Source organism: Pithys albifrons, chromosome 8 (assembly GCF_047495875.1).
Source record: "Pithys albifrons albifrons isolate INPA30051 chromosome 8, PitAlb_v1, whole genome shotgun sequence".
Taxonomy (NCBI): domain Eukaryota; kingdom Metazoa; phylum Chordata; class Aves; order Passeriformes; family Thamnophilidae; genus Pithys; species Pithys albifrons.
This window is the reverse complement of record NC_092465.1, coordinates 41,065,277-41,088,923: the sequence shown is the minus strand read 5'-3', so window position 1 is coordinate 41,088,923 and position 23,647 is coordinate 41,065,277. Positions and strand designations below refer to the sequence as shown.

Genomic DNA, 23,647 nt, shown 5'->3' with positions numbered 1-23,647 from the left:
TTTTTCAACTGAGCTTGGCCGTGGCACTGAGTGCCATGATCTGGTAAAGGGACTGGAGTTGGACCAAGGGTTGGACTTGATGATCTCAGAGGTCTTTTCCAACCCAATCCATTCTATGATTCTGTGATTCTATGGATGTGGCACTGAGTGAGAATCCACCACGTCTAGATCCAACCCCACTGTGATCACCATATCTTTGATCCAGCCATGTCTTGATCCAACCCCACTGTGATCACCAGTCTATGGCACTCCATGCCCTGGGCTGGTGCTCACAGTGGGGTTGGATCAAGGGTTGGACTTGATGATCTCAGAGGTCTCTTCCAACCCAACTGAGAAGAGAAGAGCAACGAGGCTGGAGAAGGGACTGGAGCACAAGTGCTGTGGGGAGAGGCTGAGGGAGCTGGGGGTGTTTAGCCTGGAGAAGAGGAGGCTCAGAGGTGACCTCAGCACTGTCTGGAAGTGCCTGAAGGGAAGTTCTGGCCAGGTGGGGGTTGGTCTCTTCTCCCAGGCACTCAGCAATAGGACAAGGGGGCACGATGGGCTCAAGCTCTGCCAGGGGAAATTGAAGTTGGAGAGCAGAAAAAACTTGTTTGCAGAGAGAGTGCTCAGGGATTGGAATGGGCTGCCCAGAGAGGGGGTGGATTCCCCATCCCTGGAGGTTTTTCAACTGAGCTTGGCCGTGGCACTGAGTGCCATGATCTGGTAAAGGGACTGGGGTTGGCCCAAGGGTTGGACTTGATGATCTTGGAGGTCTTTTCCAACCCAATCCAATCTATGGTTCTATGTCTGGTTTAAAGCTCCTTCCCATTGGTGCTTTGCTGAAGAACAAAGGGATTGCTCTGCTCGTGAACATTCAGGATTTCTAAGCCACTAGAAAAGGATTCTGTGGTGAAAACGTGCCTCCAACCCACTCTCCAACATCCCCACCACATAATCATAGATTATTCTGAGTCGGAAGGGACCCACAAGGATCATCGAGTCCAACTTTTAAGTCAGTGGCCCACACAGGGGATTGAACCCATGACCTTGGCATTACTACAGCCAAGTTTTAACCAAGTGAGCTCATCTCAGGGTCACCACGATTAGTAACATAAAATCTCCTCCCTAAAATGATCCTTGGAGCAATTAAGGGTCAGTCACCACCATTCTGCTCCAAAACTTCTCTTGAAAGTGCCCCAGGGTTCAACCACGGGGCAGGTTGGGCTGGAGGTACCACAGCAAACCCACTCCAAGCTCAGGTGAAACCCAGAGTGGGATGAGTTTTAAGGTCCCTTCCAATCCAAAACCACTCTGAGATTTTGGGGCTTTTCTGCTGTAAAAATATTTGTGCCTTTTCTGGGTCACTTCTTTTGCCTCTGAGGAACCACAGGACACCCAGAGCTGAAAGGACCCCCCAGGATGGGCATATCCAGGATCTCAACAGGTTGTCCTTCAGTCCTCACCTGGAATCTCCAAGCCAACACTTGTTTGCTTGGCTGATACAAATCTGGCTCTGACACCTGCCCTGGTTGGGGCAGAACCACCACCAGGGGATTTGGAGGGCACAGACCCCCAGAACTGTGGGGGCTGCCTGAGAGGGCAGAGCTGGGGTCACCTGTAGGGGGAATGAGCTGGAAAATTCCTTCTGGAAGAGGGCAGGAACCCAGTGTAGCCTTGTTTGGTCCCACAAAGCGTGGAAATCAGTGTTTTAATATTTTTAATCCATGCTGAGCAACTACTTGCAACCAAGAGTACCCAACAACCCCCCTGACCCAGCAAAGGGCTGCTCAGGAGGGAAGGGGACATGGCAGGATGAGGAGATCCCAAAGTTCCAACTGTCCTGTTACAAACATGAGCTGTAAGAAATGGATGAAACTGCGAAATCATCGAATCCCAGAGTGGTTGGGGTTGAAAAGGACCTTCAGCTCACCTTGTCCCACCACCCACCAGACCAGGTTGTTCCAAGCCCTGTCCAACCCAGCCTGGTTTTTTAAATTTGAGGGAAAAACTGGAGAAACAGGGAAAGGTTGTGCCCAGCAAACCCAAGAGAAAAGTTAAGATAAAGAAGGAAACTTTTCAGACAGAAAAAGGAACCAGAGAGAGCAGGAAATGCAGAGCCTGGAACAATCCAGCAGGGAATTAGGGCAGAAGCCTCATTATCATGGAATTGTCATTCTGGGGAGAAGGAGGGGTCAGGTGAGGCTGAACATCAGTGGGGAGGAGGGAAACACAGCTGGGATCCAGGTGACCATGGCCAGCAGCTCCAAGCCCAGAGCAACGACAGGTACCAGAGGAAGAAGGAAATTAAAGGACAAAAAAACCCTCCTTAAGGAAATTAGCAGGAAATGAAGGACAATAAGAGACTGCACAGTGAGGAATTTGGTCATCAGAGAACATCTGTGGCACCTTTAGGAGACCAGCACTGCCCAGGTCCCTCCTGGAGGGGAACAGCAGGGGGAACTTGGCTCTGGAGGATGTTTGCTCCCAAATAATCCCAAAATTCAGCCAAATGGGCATCCACACACAGAGGAGAAGGTTGGAAAGGGATGCAGGAGGGACGGACAGGGAAGTTGAGGCCATGGCAATGCTGCCACCACGTGGAGGTCTGAGCTGGTGGCTCAGGAATATTCCAGCACTTCAACTTCATACTCTGGGATTCAGGATGTTCAGGAGCTGATGGACACAGACACAGAGCCCAATTTACCATCACTATCACTTGCGACTGATAACTATTAATTAATCTTTCTCATCAATCAGTATTCTCTGTCTTTAATACCTAAGCTTGCTCTTAAATCCTCTCCAATAGAGCCAATTTAACCCCAGTGATGGGACAGTGCTCAGTGACATCCCCCCACTCTCATTTCCTTTAGCAGCAACTTCTCTGTGGCTTGAAAACGACTTCTTGAAGAACATTAAAAATGCTGTTAAAGCAGAGAAGTACCAAAACTTGTACAGCAATACCAAACCTGCTCAGAAATACCAAAACCTGCCCAGAAATACCAAAATTGCACAGAAATACCAAAATTGCACAGAAATACCAAATCTTGCACAGAAACAGAACTTATAGAGAAATACCAAACCTGCCCAGAAATACCAAACCTGCCCAGAAATACCAAACCTGCCCAGAAATACCAAACCTGCCCAGAAATACTAAATTTGTACAGACATACCAAACCTTGTACAGAAATACCAAAATCTCTACAGAAATATGAAATTTGCACATAAATACCAAACCTGCCCAGAAATACCAAACTTGTACAGAAATACCAAATCTTGCACAGAAACACTAAACTTGTACAGAAACAGAAGTTATAGAGAAATACTAAACCAGCCCAGAAATACCAAACTTGCACAGAATACCAAAACCTGCCCAGAAATACCAAACCTGCCCAGAAATACCAAACCTGCCCAGAAATACCAAAACCTGCCCAGAAATACCAAACCTGCCCAGAAATACCAAACTAGCACAGAAATACCAAAATCTGCCCAGAAATACCAAACCTGCCCAGAAATACCAAACTAGCACAGAAATAAGAGCTTCCTGCTGCACAGCTTTGGCTGGAATGGTTGGAGAGATAAAACCATCGCAGGATTACACCTTCCTCTTTTCCTTGTCATGACAGTAACTGATGATGATGATGATGACGATGAGGAGGATGATGAGGATGATGAGGATGATGCTGAAGGCCCCCTGCTGGTGTCTGTGCTGCCCTTACCTCACACTTGCCACGCAGCCCTGTCTCCTGCAGGCGGGACCAGATGCTCTGGATCCTCCCGGCGTGCTCGGGGTGGCTGTTGGTATTACCACAGGTGCACTGGTGCTTCAGCATCAGCGTGTCGTACACCAGGCCTGGCACACAGGGGGCAAAAGGGCTCTCAGTGAAAGGAAAAAACAATCCATAACTGCCAGCAAGGCTGCAGAGGGACATGGGACAAGGCATGTGAGGAACCTGGCCCTGAGAACAGCCCTGGAGACACAGCCCGGAGCCAAGACCCTGCTGCTGCACATTCCCAAGTGCTCCTGCACGTTCCCAAGTGCTCCTGCACATTCCCAAGTGTTCCTGCACATTCCCAAGTGTTCCTGCACATTCCCAAATGCTCCTGCACATTCCCAAATGCTCCTGCACATTCCCAAGTGTTCCTGCACATTCCCAAATGCTCCTGCACATTCCCAAGTGTTTCTGTACGTTCCCAAATGCTCCTGCACATTCCCAAGTGTTCCTGCACATTCCCAAATGCTCCTGCACATTCCCAAGTGTTCCTGCACATTCCCTAATGCTCCTGCACATTCCCAAGTGTTCCTGCACATTCCCTAATGCTCCTGCACATTCTCAAGTGTTCCTGCACATTTCCAAGTGTTCCTGCACATTCCCAAATGCTCCTGCATATTCCCAAGTGTTCTTGCACATTCCCAAGTGTTCCTGCACATTCACAAATGCTCCTGCACATTCCCAAGTGTTCCTGCACATTCCCAAATGCTCCTGCATATTCCCAAATGCTCCTGCACATTCTCAAGTGTTCCTGCATATTCCCAAATGTTCCTGCACATTCCCAAGTGTTCCTGCATAACCCCAAATGCTCCTGCACATTCCCAAATGTTCCTGCACATTCCCAAGCGTTCCTGGACATTCCCAAATGCTCCTGCACATTCCCAAGTGTTCCTGCACATTCCCAAATGCTCCTGCATATTCCCAAGTGTTCTTGCACATTCCCAAGTGCTCCTGCCCATTCCCAAGTGCTCCTGGGAAATGAAGTGCTGCTGGAACAAGACACTGCTCAGACAGAGGAACAATCCCTTCTAAAGGGCAGCACCGAAGCCAAACCCAAGTGGCTTTTCTTGGCAGAGCAACCCTGGGATCTGAGGGTCACATCATAGAATGGATTGGGTTGGAAGAGACCTCCAAGATCATCAAGTCCAACCCTTGGGCCAACTCCAGTCCCTTTACCAGATCATGGCACTCAGTGCCACGGCCAAGCTCAGTTGAAAAACCTCCAGGGATGGGGAATCCACCCCCTCTCTGGGCAGCCCATTCCAATGCCTGAGCACTCTCTCTGCAAACAAGTTTTTTCTGATCTCCAACTTCAATTTCCCCTGGCACAGCTTGAGCCCGTGCCCCCAAAGACCCCCCAGAGAGCCTCCCAAATCCCCCCCAAGTCCCCTAAAGCTTCACCTGTTGTGAACCTTGGCTTTGTGGGGGGCTCCTGCACGGACATTGGGAAGGTGGCAGAGGCAGGAGAGGACTGTGCCCGGGACAGGGGCCGGTGCCCCCCAAAGCTCACGGGCATCCCGGCTGCTTCCAGCGATGCCTGGTAGTTCCTCAGCTGGTGGATGCGCTGCTGCTCCAGCAGGAGGGCTTGCTGTGGAGACAAGAGGCAGGCTGGGAGTTGCTGGAAGAGCCTTCCTAAAAGGGTTTCTAGGGATTTTTGAGGGTTGGATTCCTTTCCCTTGCATGCAACAAATGGAGATGGGCATGTTTGTAGAGCCCAGCCAGGCAAGGAGAGCACATGGAGTCCTGGCCAGGAGGGATTTGTCCCAGCCTCCCACACTCCACCCCATCTCCTCTGGTTATGCCCTCTCTCTTTGAGGCAGGAATTGCAGAGGAGTTCCTGCTTTAAAGCCTCCTCAGGTGTGACCAGGGATTCAGGCTCAAGGCTGCACTTTCAGGGGAATGGTGTCACTGGGGTCCATCATTAGCAGCACAGAATTACAGAATTACAAGATGGTTTGGGTGGGAAGACACCTTCAAGCTCATCCAGTCTCACCCCATGCCATGGGCAAGGACACCTTAAACTATCTCAGGTTGTTCCAAGCCCTGTCCAACCTGGCCTTGGACACTTCCAAGGATCCAGGGACAACCACAGCTTCTCTGGGCAAATGTCATCTCTGAGCAACATCCCAGTGACACTCCTGGGGGACACGGATGAGCTGTGGCACCTTGTGATTGGATTCACCACCTGGCCTCCACAACCCTCCAGTGTCTGCCCTCCCAAGGAGGCTCCAGCATCTCCAGTTCTGCAGAAGAACAGCCTCCACTGCACCTTACCCCCTGTGCTTTCACCCAGGTCCTCTCCAATCTGCTTTAAAACACAAACCCAAGATAAAATCCCCTGCTGGCAGGATTCCATTTCTGCTGAAGGCACTTCAGCAATGTTAAGATAGGCTTTGTCTTCCCAAAGAAACAACCCAGAAGGGATTCAGTGGCTACAAACACGCTGTGATCTGTGCAGCTGATCCAGATTCTCCTCCCTGGGACTTGTGAGCTCATCACCTGATTTTATCTCAGGTTTCTTTCCACAGCCACGAGCTGGTTCCCCCTCAGAGCAGCACCAGGTGACACCCAAGACCCAACTGATGTCCTACCAGGGCCCAAGTGCCACTGTGGTTGTCCCAGTTACAGCAGCCTGGACCAGTTTACCACTGTGTGGGTGTGATCAAAGCTGTATGTTCTACACCCTTTGGGTCACTTCTCAGGAACTGTTAATAATGGATTGTTGGAGGCAGCTGCTCAGGGCACAACTGAGCCCTCAGGCTGGGAGCTGGCTGCAAAAGAGCCCTGTGAGACAGGGGAGTGTTCCTGTCCTCACACCAATGACTCCTCCAGTGAGGCATCAGCACCTTCACACCCACCTGAGGGGTCATGTCTGCTCATGGGCCACCAAAGATTCCAAAAATATCCCATGACTCAGAGTAAATCACCTATCGTGGAACTCCTGGCCCTGGGGGTGGTACTGGGCGCTCCCACCTGAACCTGAGCATAGATAATCTTGGGGTTTGGTGATTTCTGGTACCACTCACGAGATCCAGAAGAGGACCAGAACCATCATCCTCACCAACAGGTTTGCCCTTCCTTTTACTCTGCACTCAGGGGGCCTATGTGGGGCTCTGCACAGGGGCCAACAAACACCATTCTGTTGGTGCCCCAAGGTGCTGGTTATGGGGTTTATGGCTTAAAACCAATTTTTTCTCAATATCACTGTATTTATTGAGATCTTTTTGGTAAATTTGAACTCTGACTTGTCCTCTCTTTTTGAGTTGGGTTCACTTCTCCCCTCTAACCCAGCCCGGGGGTGTCAGGGGGGCTCACCTGGCGGAAGAGCAGCTCCTGCTCTGCCTGCCTCTGCCCAGCCTCCAGCTCCTGCTGGGGCTCTGTCTCCTCCTCGTCGCTCTCGATGGGCTCCTGCTTGACCTGCACGGTGCCAGCCAGTGCCGTGCCCGTGCCATCCTTGTGCCCCGCGGCACGCTCGCCGTACGGCTCCTCCAGCAGCGCCTGGTGCTCCCGCAGCTCCTCCTCCGTCTCCTCAGGGTGGCTCTCGTGCTGCCGCGCCGGCTCGTTGGCCTTGGGCATGATCTGGGCACACACACACCAGAGGGTTAGTCACATCCATCCCAGGGGAAGTCCATCCTGTTCTCCAGCAGCTCCTCCTCCCTCTCCTTGGGGTGGCTCGTTGGATTTGGGCATAATCTGGGCACACCCAGACCAACGGATTAACCACACCCATCCCAGGGGAAGGTCACTCCCTTCCCCAGTGGCTCTCGTGCTGTTGTGCCAGGTCATTGGCTTTGGGCATGATCTGGGCACACACAGACCAATCAATGGGTTAGTCACAACCCATCCCAGGGCAGGGTCACTCCCTTCCCCGGTGGCTCTCATGCTGTCGTGCCAGCTCATTGGCTTTGGGCATAATTTGGGCACACCCAGACCAATGGATTAACCAAAACTCATCCCCTCTCCTCAGGATGGCTCTTGTGTTGCCAAGCCAACTCATTGGGTTTGGGCATCTGGGCACACATAAACCAATGGATTGACCACACCCATCCCAGGGGAAGGTCATTCCCTTCTCCAGCAGCTCCTCCTCCCTCTCCTTGGGGTGGCTCTTGTGCTGCTGGGGCACCTTGTTGGGTTTGGGCATAATCTGGGCACACCCAGACCAGTGGATTAACCACACCCATCCAGGGGAAGGTCACTCCCTTCTCCAGCAGCTCCTCCTTCCTCTCCCTGGGGTGGCTCTTTGGGTTTGGGCATAATCTGGGTACACACAGACCAAAGGATTAACCACAACCCATCCCAGGGGAAGTCCATCCCGTTCTCCAGCAGCTCCTCCTCCCTCTCCTTGGGATGGCTCGTTGGGTTTGGGCATAATCTGGATACACACAGACCAAAGGATTAACCACAACCCATCCCAGGGGAAGTCCATCCCGTTCTCCAGCAGCTCCTGCTCCCTCTCCTTGGGGTGGCTCGTTGGGTTTGGGCATAATCTGGGTACACACAGACCAAAGGATTAACCACAACCCATCCCAGGGGAAGTCCATCCTGTTCTCCAACAGCTCCTGCTCCCTCTTCTTGGGGTGGCTCGTTGGGTTTGGGGATAATCTGGGCACATCCAGACCAAAGGATCATCCACACCCCATCCCAGGGGAAGTCCATCCTGTTCTCCAGCAGCTCCTCCTCCCTCTCCTTGGGGTGGCTCATTGGGTTTGGGCATAATCTGGGCACACCCAGACCAGTGGATCATCCACACCCCATCCCAGGGGAAGGTCACTCCTCTCTCCAGCCCCATGGAAGCAGCAGTTGGGAACTGTGGTCTCTGCCTCACCAACCAAGCGCTCCAGGGGAAGGTCAGAGTGCCCTTGGCATTAAGACCCATGAAATGCCATGTCCCAGGTAATGCCACCCCCTTGTTTTCCACTTCATTCTCCCTCAGAGCAAACAAGAGCCTCTTGTGCTCACTCCACTCCCAACAACCATCAAGATGTTTGGCAATTAAATTCTGAGAGAACATGAGAGACACAAACCCCTCCAGGAGGGTTTTTGCTGCTTGTTTGCCCAACATCACCTGGAATCACTCCCTGAATTTTATCTGTAAGGGCTGGAATGAAGATTCCTTGAAAACTTGCACCCTTAGGAAGCAGAGGACACTGAGCTCAGAGCAAACCTGGTTCTAACCAGACTTTTCTAACCAAACACAGGAAACTCCTCCAGAAGCAGCTCCTGAACCAAAAGGAACAATTTAATTTTCACTAGAACGCACTCAGACTTTTCTTAAGTTCAGTGGCAGGATAAAATTCACAGCTCCCCATCTCAGCCTGCTCAGGATTTTTATTTGGAATGAAAAAAATAAACCCAACCAAAATGTGACCTGTGTTGAACTGTGGCACAGGAAAACCAATCCATTTCCTCTCTTTCACAGGCTTATAAAGAAAGTGCAGCACTTTGAAAGCTGTCAGGGCCAGGTTTAATGAGGATTAGGTCATTGGGATGGAGAGCAATACTGACTTTCAATCTAATAAAGCTAAATCAAAACATGCTTATTGAACACAGGCAGGAGGAGCTCCTGGCTCTTTGAAGAGCAGTGGCTTTAACCTCAAATTAAGCCTTTTTAGCCCCAAATTCAGCAAGAAAGGCTCTGCCACACAACTCAAGCAAGGAAGAGGGACAGGAGTGCATGGAATTGTGTGTCTTGGTGTGGGTCTGGAGCTGGTCAAGGGATTAAATGTCAACTGAAGTGGACCAAGGTGAGACCTCACAGCTCCCTGACAGGAGGGGTGGGTTGAGCTCTTCTCCCATCCCAGGATGAGAGGAAACAGCTTCAAGTTGTGCCAGGGGAGGTTTAGGCTGGATATGGGGAAAAGCTCTTCATGGAAAGGTTGTAGGCATTGGAACTGCCCAGGGCAGGGGTGGAGGAGATCCCAAGAGGTGCATGGATGGAGCAGGTGGATGGTGGAGCTGAAGATCTGGAGAGGAAGAAACAGAACAAAAGGCAGGACCACAGCCCTGGATTTCAGGAGAGAAGACTCTGGCTTCTTCAGGGATCTGCTTGGAAGCATCCCAAGGGATCCAGTCCTGGAGATCAGAGGGGTCCAGGAGACTGGTGGATACTCAGGGATTCTATTAGCTCAAGGAAGAGCCATCCCAGCCCATGGGGTTAAGGAAGCCAAAGCCAACCTGGAGCTCAGTCTGGCCAAGGACATGAAGGGCATCAAGAACAAAGCAGGACCAGGGAAATCCTGGTCCCACATGACATGGAAAAGGTCATGGCACTTAATGCCTTCCCCATCAGTAAGACCACCCTTCTGGAATGCCAGGACCCTGAGACCAGAGGAATATCTGGAGCAAGGAAGACTTGCCCTTGGTGGAGGAACCACCAGGTTTAGGCAACACTTAGAAAACCCCTGGAAATACTTAACCCACGGGACCCTGATGGGCAGCATTCCCAGAGGCCATAGGCACAAAATAAACCCCCTGGAATTCCTTCCGACCACAAGAAAACGTGCTGTTTCCTGGGAGGGTGGTCAAACACGTGAACAGGTTGTTCCCAGAGCTTCTGGAGGTTCCATCCTTGGAGATACCCCAAAGCCAATCAGATGAGGTCCTGGGAAGCTGCTGGAGCAGGGACATGGCACTCAGTGATCTCAGGATCCTGCCAAGGATTCAGGTGGTGCCTCCCACTCCCAATTCCATCCCTTATAATACACATTGAATAAACCATGGCAAGCTGAAGGTTCTTGCACCCATTTTCATTAAGCTCTCTTAAGCCTGATGAAGATAATCCCTTTTAAAGTTAATTAAATCATCACAAACCATCTGCTACTTGGTTTTTTTTTCTGCTTGGATCAAAGGTCTCAAGCTTTGAACTTGATACCTTTTGAACTTCTGAACTACAGGAGGAAATAAATGGGGGAAATAACTTGGAGTGGCATCATCATATCCAATGGGAATGGGATGCAGGGGCATTCCTGAGAAGTTTCAAACTATTCCTGCTCCTAAAAAAGGCAAGAATTAAATGAAAATCACACTGAAAGCTGAAAGATGGAGGGGTCAGTGCTGAGGACACCTCAAACATTCCCTCTGCTCTCCTAAAGCAAAGGGAATCTCCTGCTCTGTCCCCAGTTGGAGCTGCTGCAACCCCATTTTCAAGGAAAATCTTCCTTTGTTAGGAACATATTCCTTACAAAACACCAATATCTGCATCCCAGGCCCCTCCAAACTCCCTAAAACTCTTCCATTGGTGCAATTTTTTGTCATTTAAAACTGAAATTACTAAAAGTGCAAGGGGCTGAACACAAAGGTAGCACTGAGAAGCTCCTCAAAAAATCTGAAACAGTCAACACAACGCACCACAAATTAACTCCTCCACCCTTTAATTAGCTCTCATCACCTTGAATCACTCCCTTCCAGGGACGGGGCATCCCCAGCTCCTCTGGGACAAACATTTTGGCAAGAAGTGGTTCAGTTTCTTACCCAGAATTTCATTTAATGCCTCAAACTCCAACTGGCAACTTCAGCAATGCTCTTTTTATCCCCCCTCCCCGATCCTTTCTGTCTCCACTTTTGGGGGGTCCCCTCCAGTCACCCCATGGACTCTTGTCCCTCCTTCCTTCCTCCTTGCCCTCTCATTGGTCCCATTCCAAGTCACTGCTCCAAAGCCTCGGACATCAGAGTTTCTTCACAGCCACATCTCCATGTTGATCAGTCTAATTATTTTTAAGTAAATCAACATATTTTTCCTTAGTTGCCTTCTTGGAAACAGCAAGACTTGTTTTGGCTGCAAACTTCCTCAAAAACTTTGGCTGCTGGACACACCTGAGGCCAAAATTTGGAAAAATTCCCTGGAATTGAGAAGAGCCATTTATGGGAAATCTGTAAATAAATACTGGTTGTGTTAAAAATTAAGTAACTTCTTATTTTATTTTTGGTTGTGCATTTAACTCTCCTATACATGAGGGCCTTAAAATATCCCTGCATGTGGGAAAAGCCTTTTTTCTATGGCACCACTTGGATGTTGTCCCATGGGATGAGTTTGCCACATGCACAGTGTTAGTCCTCAAGTGATCTGAACTCCATAAATCCTCACTAATCACACACCCTGTGCCACCAGTTTCATTCCCCCACCCTCTGAGGGCTTCTGTTGTGGATGCCACAGATCCCAGAGCTCCAACAAAGCTGGAATTCAGAGCTCCTGGGAGGTCCACCACAAAGCCTGGATGAGCTCAGTGGTTCCGTCATGGCCAAGGCTCGGGAGGAGCCCTGAAAGCCCCCAAACCACAGAGCTGATACTTGTTCCTGGACAAAGAAGCCCAAGCCAGAGCCCCACATCTTGTGCCCCCGGGCCTGAGGGGTGCCAGGAGGGGGTGAGGGGTTTTCAGGGCAGCAGCAGCAGCTCCTGGTGCCAGGGAAGGACAGGATTGACGTCAGTGCCCTGTGCAACCTCCATGCCCCATTCCAGCCCACCAACAACAGGCTGGGGGGGCCTCCTGGGGCTCCTTCCACCTCTCTGGAGTTGTGTTCCCTCCAGGAATTCCAGCACAGCAATCCCAAGGGCCTCAAAGCTGCCACTGGAATTGTTGGCTCCTTATGGGAAGCCCCAACTGGGACTCCTTGGGAGGAATGTTTGGAAAGCCTCAAAACAGAACAAATTGGGTTGGGAGGGACCTCAAAGCTCATCCAGTGCAGGGACACCTCCCACTAGCCCAGATTGCTCCAAGCTGGCCTTGGACACTTCCAGGGATGGGAGTCAGAATCAAATATCCCACTAATTATGATCCATTGCCCAATTCCCCACCAGCCCTTTGGAATTGGAAGGAACACTGAAGTCCTGGGAGAGCCTCTGCTGGGCAGAGCTCCATCCCCACCACCTGTGATTTAAAAGGTGACTTTGCCCTCTAAGAGGCTAAACCTTTGTGGTTTGGAGCACTTGCTCAATGCCATCATCTCCAAGCAGCTTTGTTTCAGCTTCCTGGGAATCCTGGGCTACCCAGAGAGGTGAGTTTGGCCACTGCAGACTCTGTGCCCTGCAATGCTCACCTGATGCCTCCAGGTGATGCACAGAAAGCCAGGGAAGGAACAAAGCCCTTGCTCTCCTCACAGGAATTGTTGAATCCCACTTGAATCGTCTTCCAAACAATCCCTGCAGGAGGTTGGAAGGACCCACAGGGATCAGCAATCCAGCCATGGTGGTCTCATTGTCAGGGGAACCAATGGATGGGACACTGGAATGCTTTGCCCAGGGCTGGAGTTAAGGAGAGTCTGGACTGGGATAGGAACAGCTCTGCTCTTTCCAAAGGTGACTCCAGTGAAAAAATCCTGGAATGGTTTGGGTTGGAAGGGACCTTAAATCTTACCCAGTGCCACCCCCTGCCAGGGCAGGGACACCTTCCACTATCCCAAGTTGTTCCACGCCCTGTCCAGCCTGGCCTTGGACACTTCCAGGGATGGGGCAGCCACAGCTTCCCCTGTGCCAGGGCCTGCCCACCTTCAATATCCCACCCCATCCTGCCCTCTGGCACTGGGAAGCCATTCCCTGTGTCCTGTCCCTCCATCCCTTGTCCCCAGTCCCTCTCCAGCTCTCCTGGAGCCCCTTTAGGCATTGGAAGGGGTTCTCAGGTCTCCCTGGAGTCTTCCCTTCTCCAGGTGACCACCCCTACACCTCTCACCCTTCCAGCAGATCTGCAGAACTTCCCCCCCCCAGGCATTTCCTGGCACTGTGATGCCTCCAAGGATGGCACCAGGAGCTCCAAGGATGGCACCAGGAGGCAGTGCCCACCCTCCCACTGCCCTGGGCTCCCACTCTGGAGCCTTCCCTTCTCCAGGTGAACATCCCTACACCTCTCACCCTTCCAGCAGATCTGCAGAACTACCACCCAGGCATTTCCTGGCACTGTGATGCCTCCAAGAGCTCCAAGGATGGCACCAGGAGGCAGTGCCCACCCTCCCATTGCCCTGGGCTCCCACTCTGGAGCCTTCCCTTCTCCAGGTGAACATCCCTACACCTCTCACCCTTCCAGCAGATCCGCAGACCTTCCCCTCCAGGCATTTCTTGGCACTGTGATGCCTCCAAGGATGGCACCAGGAGGCAGTGCCCACCCTCCCACTGCCCTGGGCTCCTACCCCAGAGTCCTCCCTTCTCCAGGTGAACATCCCTACACCTCTTACCCTTCCAGCAGATCTGCAGAACTACCCCCCAGGCATTTCCTGGCGCTGTGATGCCTCCAAGAGCTCCAAGGATGGCACCGAGAGGCAGTGCCCACCCTTCCACCACGCTGGGCTCCCACCCTGCCGCCAACCCCAGCCCTGCCAACCCCGCCCTTCCCCTTCCCCTTCCCTCCTACCTTGTTGATGTGCAGCTGCTGCTGCTGGAACTGCTGCTTGTGTTTCTCCAGGAACTGCTGGTGCTGCTGTTGGATCACCAGCTGCTGCAGGGCCTGGGCATTCTGGGGCAGGGGCGCCGACTGGGTGCGCCCCAGGGGCCGGTGCTGCCGCAGCTTGTGCATGGAGGGCGACACCCGCTCGGTGCCAACCAGGGGCTGGGCATGGAGGGGCAGGCCTGAAAGATACCAGTCTGGAGATAACATGGAGGAAAAAACAGCAGAGGAGGAACAGGAGGAGGAAGGACAGGAAGGGAGAAAAGGGCTGGTGAGTGATGGTGGCTCGTGGCAAACATCTCGGGGGGGGGGGGGGGTCCTGAATGCTGGGGGGGCTCTCTGGGGTCCTTTGGGTGCTCTGAGACCCCCCAGGAACAACCCAGGTCCTGCTGGAGTTTGGGGAATTTAAGTCTCAGAGCTTGCCTGGGGTTGGGGAGCAATGCCAGGACCGTGCCAGGCTGGCACCACACAACTATCCTTGGATACCCTGGAGGGGGTGGGTGATGGGCAAGGAGGGATTGGCTGCCCTTGGCTGGGCTCTGATCCACACCATGGGAATGGCCAGGGATGAAAAGTGCCATGGGATAACCCCCTGAGCAGGTAAGTGGGAAATATATTTTGGGAATGTGGGACCTGCCAGGCTTCATTTCTTCCATAGGAAGAAGGATAGGGATGAAAACTTCATGGGATAACCCCCAGAGCAGGTGGTGGGAAAATATTTTGGGAATGTGGGATCTGTCAGGCTTCATTTCTTCCACAGGAAGGAGGTTAGGGATGCAAACTTCTATGGGATAACCCCCTGAGCAGGTGGTGGGAAAACATATTTTGGGAATATGGGAGCTGCCAGGCTTCATTTCTTCCATAGGAAGAAGGCATGGGATGAAAACTTCCATGGGATAACCCCCTGATCAAACCTGTGTTGGGAAAAGGAGGATTTTGGGAATGTGGGAGCTGTCAGGCTTCTTTTCTTCCACAGGAAGGAGGTTAGGGATGCAAACTTCCATGGGATAACCCCCTGAGCAGGTGGTGGGAAAACATATTTTGGGAATGTGGGAGCTGTCAGGCTTCATTTCTTCCACAGGAAGAAGGATAGAGATGAAAACCTCATGGGATAACCCCCTGAGCAGGTGCTGGGAAAACATATTTTGGGAATATGGGAGCTGCCAGGCTTCATTTCTTCCATAGGAAGAAGGTAAGTCAGAGGACAAGGTGCCAAATGGCTGGAATGGTTTCCATCACTGCCCTGTGCACACATGGCAGTAACTTCAGGAAAACCAAAGGTTATTTTGGGATAACTGGGAAGTGCTGGATAGGAACACCATGGCATTCCTGTCCCAGGATGTGACCTTTTCCCACTGAACTGCCCCACCTGGAAGGATCTGCCTCATGGAAAAGCCTCTTTTCCTGGGGAAAGGCTTAAGGAGTTTCTCCCATTCTTTGCTCTTTGACAAGATTCCTGTGAGAGGGTGTTTTATTTAATTTTATAAATACCAGTGTCAGTGTGTGCACACAGAGCTGGGAGGGAATTCCTGGATCACATGGATCACTGGGAAGGAGGTGCTCCCTCTTCCCTCAGAGCACAGCTTCTCCTCCCAGAGGTTCCAATCACACAGCAGAGGGTGCACAGGATAGTTTGGAATACCACCTTCCTCCAAGGGAATGACCAAGGTCTCCTGGGAAAGCTTTCCAGGGGAACTCTCGTTCACAGAGTCCTGGAATGGTTTTGGTTGGGAGAGACCTTAAAGCTCATCCCATTCCACCCCCTGCCATGGGCAGGGACACCTCCCACTATCCCAGGTTGCTCCAAGCCCTGTCCAACCAATTTTGGCCTGTCAGGAGCCTCTCTCCAGAACTGAGGGCCAGAATCCTAATCCTAATGCCTCCCAAGAACTTCCATTGGGAATGGAAGGGAAGAAATCCAAATCCCCCCATCAGTAATGGAGGCAGAGCATCCTCTGTCTCAGTGTCACGGTGAACCAGGAGCACATCCTACTGGGAATTCTGGCTTTGAACCCAGCCTGTTTCTAGGAACATTCCTTCCCACAGGTACTTCCTCCTGAAAATCCCACCGTGGGAGTGACTCCCAGCAATGAGATCCTGCAAACACAAACAAATCCAAGTTGCTTCTGCCATGGATTCACTATTTATAGCAGTGATGAGAAGGAAGCATTTTCACCAGGGAATTTTTAAGTGCCTTCCCTACCCCAGTCCCGGAAAACCGGGATCCTAAGGCTCAACCTGCCTCCACTTCCATCTGAAGTGGCTGGAACTCTTTCCAGTTTTATGGAATAACACAGTTTGTTTCCACCTCACCACAATGTCAAGGCAGCTCACCCTCCCTCAAGGTGAGGCGGGAAACCTCAGGATTGGGAAAAGTCTCTGCTATCCGAACAGAGTGACAACACATCCCAAATATTCCCTGGGCAGAGATGCTGCTCCACCAGGAATCTGCCCTTCCCATTCCAACAAACACATCCCAAATGTTCCCCGTGCTCCACCATGAATCTGCCCTTCCTATTTCAACAAACACATCCCAAATGTTCCCTGGGCAGAGATGCTGCTCCAGGAATCTGCCTTTCCCATTCCAGAGTGACAACCACATCCCAAATGTTCCCTGTGCTCCACCAGGAGTCTGCCCTTCCCAACTCCTCCCATTCCTGGTGCCTCCCCGTGTTTCCCTCACCTGTGACCAGGGGGGTCTGTGCCGTGGGCTGCTCCAGCAGCACCATGTGCTGCAGCAGAGGGTTGTGAGCACTGCCCCCCTCCCTCTCCAGCGTGGTGGTGCCCAGGTACGGTGCCAGGTGTGTGCCAGGGAACAGGGAGAGCCGCTGCTGCAGCGCCGGCAGCGCCAACCGCTCGGCGTCCTGCTGGGCTGAGCCTGCCTGCAGGGAGAACAGCACAGCACCCAGGGGTGAGGGGGGAGCCACCCCAGGGCCCCCCAGAGCCGCCCCCCGGTACCACTTACACTGGCAGGGCCCGTGGCAGGGAGTCCCAGCGTGATGTTGGGCAGCGACGGAGACGTGTAGAGCGGCAGCTGCGTTACGGAGCCCTCGCGGGTGACGAGCCGGTGGGCAAGGCTGGGCTGGGGGCAAACAACAGGGGCTGGTGAGACACCCCTGGCAGGATCCACGGGGAGCAGCAATCCAAGCCACCCTTGAAAGGACCCACAGGAAGCAGCAATCCAAGTCACCTCTGGGAGGACCCACAGGGAGCAGCAACCCTTGGAAGGACCCACAGGGATCAGCAATCCAAGCCATCCTTGGAAGGACCCCCAGGGAGCAGCAACCCTTGGAAGGACCCACGGGGATCAGCAATCCAAGCCACCCCTGAAAGGACCCACAGGGAGCAGCAACCCTTGGAAGGACCCATGGACATCATCAAGCCAAGCCACCCTTGGAACGACCCCACACAGATCAGCAATCCAACATTGGAAGGACCCATGGATATCATCAAGCCAAGCCACCCTTGGAAGGACCCACAGGGATCAGCAACCCTTGGAAGAGCCCACGGGGATCTGCAATCCAAGTCACCCTTGGAAGGACCCCACGGGGATCAGGAACCCTTGGAAGGACCCACAGACATCATCAAGACAAGCCACCCTTGCAACGACCCCACACAGATCAGCAATCCAACATTGGAAGGACCCATGGATATCACCAAGCCAAGCCACCCTTGGAAGGACCCCAGGGGGATCAGCAACCCTTGGAAGGACCCACGGGGATCAGCAATCCAAGTCCCCCTTGGAAGGACCCCATGGGAAGCAGTAACCCTTGGAAGGACCAACAGGGATCAGCAATCCAATCCCTCTTTGGAAGGACTCCACGGGGAGCAGCAATCCACCCTTGGATGGATCCACGGGGATCAGCAAGCCAAGCCACCCTTGGAAGGACCCACAGACATCATCAAGCCAAGCCACCCTTGGAAGGACACCATGGGGATCAGGAACCCTTGGAAGGACCCACAGACATCATCAAGCCAAGCCACCCTTGGAATGACCCCACAGAGATCAGCAATCCAGGCTTGGAACAACCCCATGGACATCATCAAGCCAAGCCACCCTTGGAAGAACCCACGGTCATCATCAAGCCAAGCCACCCTTGGAATGACCCCACAGGGAGCAGCAATCCACCCTTGGAAGGATCCATGGGGATCATCAAGCCAAGCCACCCTTGGGAAGACCCCATGGGAATCAGCAACCCTTGGAAGGACCCATGGAGATCATCAAGCCAAGCCATCCTTGGGAGGACCCACAGGAATCAGCAATCCAACCTTGGAAGGACCCCATGGGATCAACAATCCAAGCCACCCGTGGAACAACCCATGGGGATCAGCAAGCCAAGCCACCCTTGGGAAGACCCCATGGGGATCAGCAACCCTTGGAAGGACCCATGGAGATCATCAAGCCAAGCCACCCTTGGGAAGACCCCATGCGGGTTAACAACCCTTGGAAGGACCCATGGAGATCATCAAGCCAAGCCACCCTTGGGAAGACCCCATGGGAATCAGCAAGCCAAACAACCCTTGGAGGGATCCACGGACATCATCAAGCCAAGCCCTGGCCCTGCACAGACACCCCAACAATCCCACCCTGTCCTGTTGTCCAAACTCTCCTTGGGCTGTGCCCACTGTCCTGGAGAGCCTGGTCAGTGCCCACCACCCTGTGGGGCAGCACCTTGTCCTGGTACCCATCCCAACCCCACCCTGCCACAGCCCCAGCTGCTCCCCCTGGTTCCTGCCCTTCTCAAGTACTTCAAAGCTCAAACAGATTATCTTAAGGGGAAATTGCTGTTGTTCTCTTTAGCAAATAACAGAAAATTGATGTTATTTCCTGATGTGCATAAATCCAACTTCCAGCCCTCACCCCAGAGCCTTCAGGGTGCATTTATGCAGCTATTTGCTGATTTTCAGGCTGAAATGCAAGACTTACTGAGTTATCTTCTGGGCCATTTAAAGCAAGAACACTTGAACAAAAAGACCTTTCATTTCCAAATAATTTGAAATACGCCCCAGAAAACCCATTAGAAAAATGACAATAAACTGCCTGGTTTTCCTGTTAGGAAACAAGAGTTCTGATCACCCTGAGTCCTCTGCAGGTGATTTTCCAACTTAAACACAATTTAAATTTCAACAAGACTTGCTGTAGGATTTCTACTGTTAAAACTCAAGGTTCTGTTGGGGAAAAAAAAGGGAGATTTTTGATTGACTTCATGATCTTCTATGGGATAATCTTTAGCTGAGCTGGGGCTGCCTCATCCCTGGGAGTGTCCAAGGCCAGGTTGGAACAACCTGGTCCAGTGGAAGCTGGGATAGATCATCGCCTTCCAACCCAAACCACAGATGTGTGTCCTTGCACAGGCAGCACAACTGAGGTGTGGTGTGTCCTCTTAAACCTGCCAGTGGGGCCACTTAAACTCAGATAAACCCAGGAGGATCTCAAAAATTGTCCTACAGAAAATGTTTGGGTTTCAATATCAGTCCTTTCAATATGGGCTTGATTTTTCCCCCAGCAGGTTTTTAATTACAGAATCATTTAGGTTGGAAAAGACCTCTAAGATCATCAAGTCCAACCATGACTCACCTTGAATTTCACCTCGAGGTCTTCAAGGAGAAAAAGAGTTTTGATTTTTCCAGAGCAGGCCCAGAAAATAAGAAAATAATGTACAAAGTCTGACTGACTTCCAGGACTATGAATTTCAGTCTAAAAGGTACCTCAGTTACATCCGTATCATGGAACCCCAGAATGGTTTGGGTTGGATTGACCTTAAAGCTCATCCCATCCCACCCCCTGCCACCTAAATAATGACCTTGGACCTCACACCCCAACCCAGATGAACCAGCTCAAGAGGTGACACCACAAACTAAAACCCAGAATCTATTTCTCATTTAATGTTAAACACAAAACCCAGAGTGAAGCACCAAGTTGGCAACATTATCTTTAGAGAAACACTTAAATATTTCCAGATTTCATGATGGGGGATCCTGCCAACTGCTCCTAAAGGAACCTCCAGCCCTTGGGCTCTCAGATCATGCAACATCTCCTGGAGAAGATCTTTAAAGAAACCAAACCCCACGTACTTTTTTTCCCAAATGAAGCAACCCAGGCCAATGGATGAGCTGGGATCACACAGCATGGAATGTTGGGACAAAATTATTTTCCTTTGGGAAAGGGAAAGGCTTTGGCAGGACAGGTTTTTTTAAACTCAACCATCTGTGTTGCTCAGACCTCAGCCTGAGTTCCAAAATTGCTGCATTAGAAGCAGCTGATGGGAAAGAGGTTTTCTTCCTCTTCATGTCCCTCTGATTAGGAATTGGTGGTCTGGTCCCAGATGATCAGCTCCAATTATTTAGTTGAAAAATTAAATGGATAAGGAGAAATCTACAGGCCCACATCCCCCTGCAGGAGCTCTTGGAATGCTTTGGGTCACAAGGACCATCCAGTTCCAATCCCTGTCATGGGATTTGTGGGAACTTTCCTGCTCTGTTCAGATCCCAAAAAAATGTCCAATCCCTTTGTTTTTCCAGCAGCAATAATTGGGGATTTGCAGTTTGCTGAGGACAGACAAGGCTGACAAACTCCTGGAGCAGTAAATCAGGAGAAACCTCCACCTCACACCACCTTAACCTTCATGGGAACTATCTCAGCCTGGAAGGTTTCCCATGGAATAAAGAGGCTGGAATGTCTGCTGGATCACTTGGCAGGGGAGAGGCTGGAGGAGAAGGCACATTCCCCATCTTAAACACCGTTACACTACATTAGAAATCAAAAAAAAGTGCAAATCTGCCCAAGACTAGAAAGCAATAGGGGCTGACATTTCCACCAGAAGAAGCCCTTTTCCATTCTGAGGGAATGTTTGAGGAGAACAAGCCCAGGCCTGTTCTGAGAGCTCTGCTGCTCACACAGAGTCCACATTCATGGGCAAAGCAGCTCCTGGGAGGCAGGAGCAGAAGTGGAGTGTTGACATCCCACAGGACCCCAGTGACACCCCATGGCCACCCCAGTGACATCCCACAGGGACCCCACTGACATCCCATGGCCACCCCAGTGACATCCCACAGGACCCCACTGACATCCCATGGCCACCCCAGTGACATCCCACAGGACCCCACTGACATCCCATGGCCACCCCAGTGACATCCCACAGGACCCCACTGACATCCCATGGCCACCCCAGTGACATCAACAGACACTGGTCTTCTGCAGGCAGGGCAGGAGTGGCAGCAGTGCCCCTGGGCACAGGAACTGCTGGGCTCAATCCCAGCCCACCCTGCCCTGGACAACCCCAGGAGATGCCTCAAGTGATGGTGAAAGTTCATGGCATTGTGGCAACAGTGACCAGGTCTTCAAGTGCCCAGCTGGTTAATTCCATTCCCTTTAACCCAGGTGGTTAAATCCAGTCCCTTTAACCCAGCTCTGGCTGGGTCACATCTAAACCAACCTACTGCACACCATCAATGCATCCCCCCCAAAAGAATCAACCCCTCAAATACCAAACAACTTGACCTTGCTAAGCCACCTCCTTTTCACCCTTTCCCCACTGCAAAACCACTCCAAGTGCCCACAAGTTCTCATGATGAGCTGCTTCAAAGCTCAGCTCATGAACACAGAGAGCCCACAAGCCCCAGGTTGGGCTTTTCCTTCAGTCTGGGTGCCCAAAAAGCCCCGAGGGAGGGCCCAGGTGGGCAGGGCAGGACGGGCTGGTACCTCTGCCGGGAGGCTGGTGACGGAGCCCACGATGCCGTTCTCGGTGCTGATGTTGTTGGAGCTGTTGTTGGGAGAGCTGGGCCCGGAGCCAGGAGCGCTGTTGCATGCAGAGTCTGCAAAACACAGCCAAGAGCAGCTCTGAGCATTCCAAACCAGCCCTGGGATGCTGGTTAGGCACAGAACAAGCCCTACTCCTCCTCCTCCTTCTGCCCATCCTCCCTCCAGACATTCCCAAGGCCCTTCACATACCACCAAACACTTTCAAATGGTTTAGCCAAGTACCTCCTTACCATATTTAAGTCTTCTCCCCATGGGGACTTCTCTTAGAGTGTACTAATAAGGTTAAATCTGATCGAAAGATAATAAAAGGTGTGGAAGGCTTGAAGAGGCCAAGCTGGAGGTTGTTGGGTTTATTCTGTTCCGTTTTTCTGGAAGTGCTTCTCTCATCCTCTTCCCCCTCTAACCCTGAGGACACCCCAGGCTTCCCTCAGGTCTCTCACCAGCTCCCACTGTTTCTCCTTTTATTTGGGAAGTTTAACAACATTCAACACTTTCTTTATGAACTTTGTTCCTCCCCAAGGGCAGCAGAAAGGCCCAGCACTGGCTGAGAAGGTCCCAGCAGTGGATCAGAAGGTCCCAGCACTGGCTGAGAAGGTCCCAGCAGTGGATCAGAAGGTCCCAGCACTGGCTGAGAAGGTCCCAGCACTGGCTGAGAAGGTCCCAGCACTGGCTGAGAAGGTCCCAGCACTGGCTCAGAATGTTCCAGCACTGGCTCAGAATGTTCCAGCACTGGCTGAGAAGGTCCCAGCACTGGCTCAGAATGTTCCAGCACTGGCTCAGAATGTTCCAGCACTGGCTCAGAAGGTTCCAGCACTGGCTCAGAAGGTCCCAGCACTGCTCAAGCTGCAGCAGGTTCCTCATTGCTCCAGGATGCCCCAGGAGGAATAAAACCTAATTATCACAAGGTCCTGCAGGGACAGGATACAGGGAATGGTTTCCCACTGCCAGAGTGGGATATTGGGAAGAAATCCTTCCCTGGGAGGGTGGGGAGGGGCTGGGATGGCATTCCCAGAGAAGCTGTGGCTGCCCCTGGATCCCTGGAAGTGTCCATAGCCAGGTTGGAGCAACCTGGGCAAGTGGAAGGTGTCCCACTAAAATTCCCTCTGCTCTTCAGGACTTTAACATAATTTCTATTCCCTGAAGTGGGGACTCCACCAAAAAGTTATTTTCCCTTTGAAAATGCCCTTTTTTCCCCATGACAGCTCCAGGAGGGTTTCTTGAAGCAGAGGAGGAGGAGCCCCCAGTGCCAGTTCTGAGGGCACTGCTGGCAGAGGAGAGCAGCCAGCAGGGGCTGGGTCAGCCTCAAAGCCATGGCCAGGAGTGAAGCAGAGCTGATCTCCAGCTCTGAAAGGCTGCCAGAGCTCAAGGGATGTCTGGACAACAAGGTGGGATAGTTGTGGATGGTTCTGTGCAGGGCCAGGGGTTGGATCCTTGTGGATATTCCATGATTCTTCCCTCTGCAAGCAGAGGGGCTGTGGCAGGGAGAAGTGCCCATAGGGAGCTCACTTTGGGTTCCTGTGAGCCATGACCATGTGCCTGTGGGTGAGCCCAGCCTGGCAGAGCTTCCATCTGCTGGCACTTACCCGGAGACATCCCTAGATGGTGCTAACCATTAACTTTGTGGGAAACATCTCTATCATCTGCTTCGCTCAGATCCCTCCTGGCAAACTTCACTGCCAGGAGAGAAGCATTTTTTCAAGGGGAAATGGTCAAAGAATCACAGACTGTTCTGAGTTGGAAGGGACCCACAAGGATCATGGAAACCA

At 52.0% G+C, this 23,647-nt stretch overlaps 1 protein-coding gene across 6 annotated transcripts in view; it reads right to left on the bottom strand.

Moving 5' to 3' along the window:
* Nucleotides 1-23,647, bottom strand: part of HDAC4 (histone deacetylase 4) — a 175,880-nt gene that overhangs the window by 30,339 nt on the left and 121,894 nt on the right. For 4 of the 6 annotated variants that reach the window (XM_071562873.1, XM_071562872.1, XM_071562876.1 and 1 more), the window contains exons 9-15: nt 21,822-21,934; nt 17,085-17,201; nt 16,803-17,001; nt 14,087-14,316; nt 7,065-7,328; nt 5,151-5,337; nt 3,696-3,829 (exon numbers count right to left, since the gene is read on the bottom strand). In XM_071562873.1, coding sequence (XP_071418974.1) covers nt 3,696-3,829; nt 5,151-5,337; nt 7,065-7,328; nt 14,087-14,316; nt 16,803-17,001; nt 17,085-17,201; nt 21,822-21,934 — 1,244 coding nt within the window. The remainder of the gene's footprint in view (nt 1-3,695; nt 3,830-5,150; nt 5,338-7,064; nt 7,329-14,086; nt 14,317-16,802; nt 17,002-17,084; nt 17,202-21,821; nt 21,935-23,647) is intronic. The other 2 variants (XM_071562877.1, XM_071562878.1) reach the window with 1 other exon arrangement.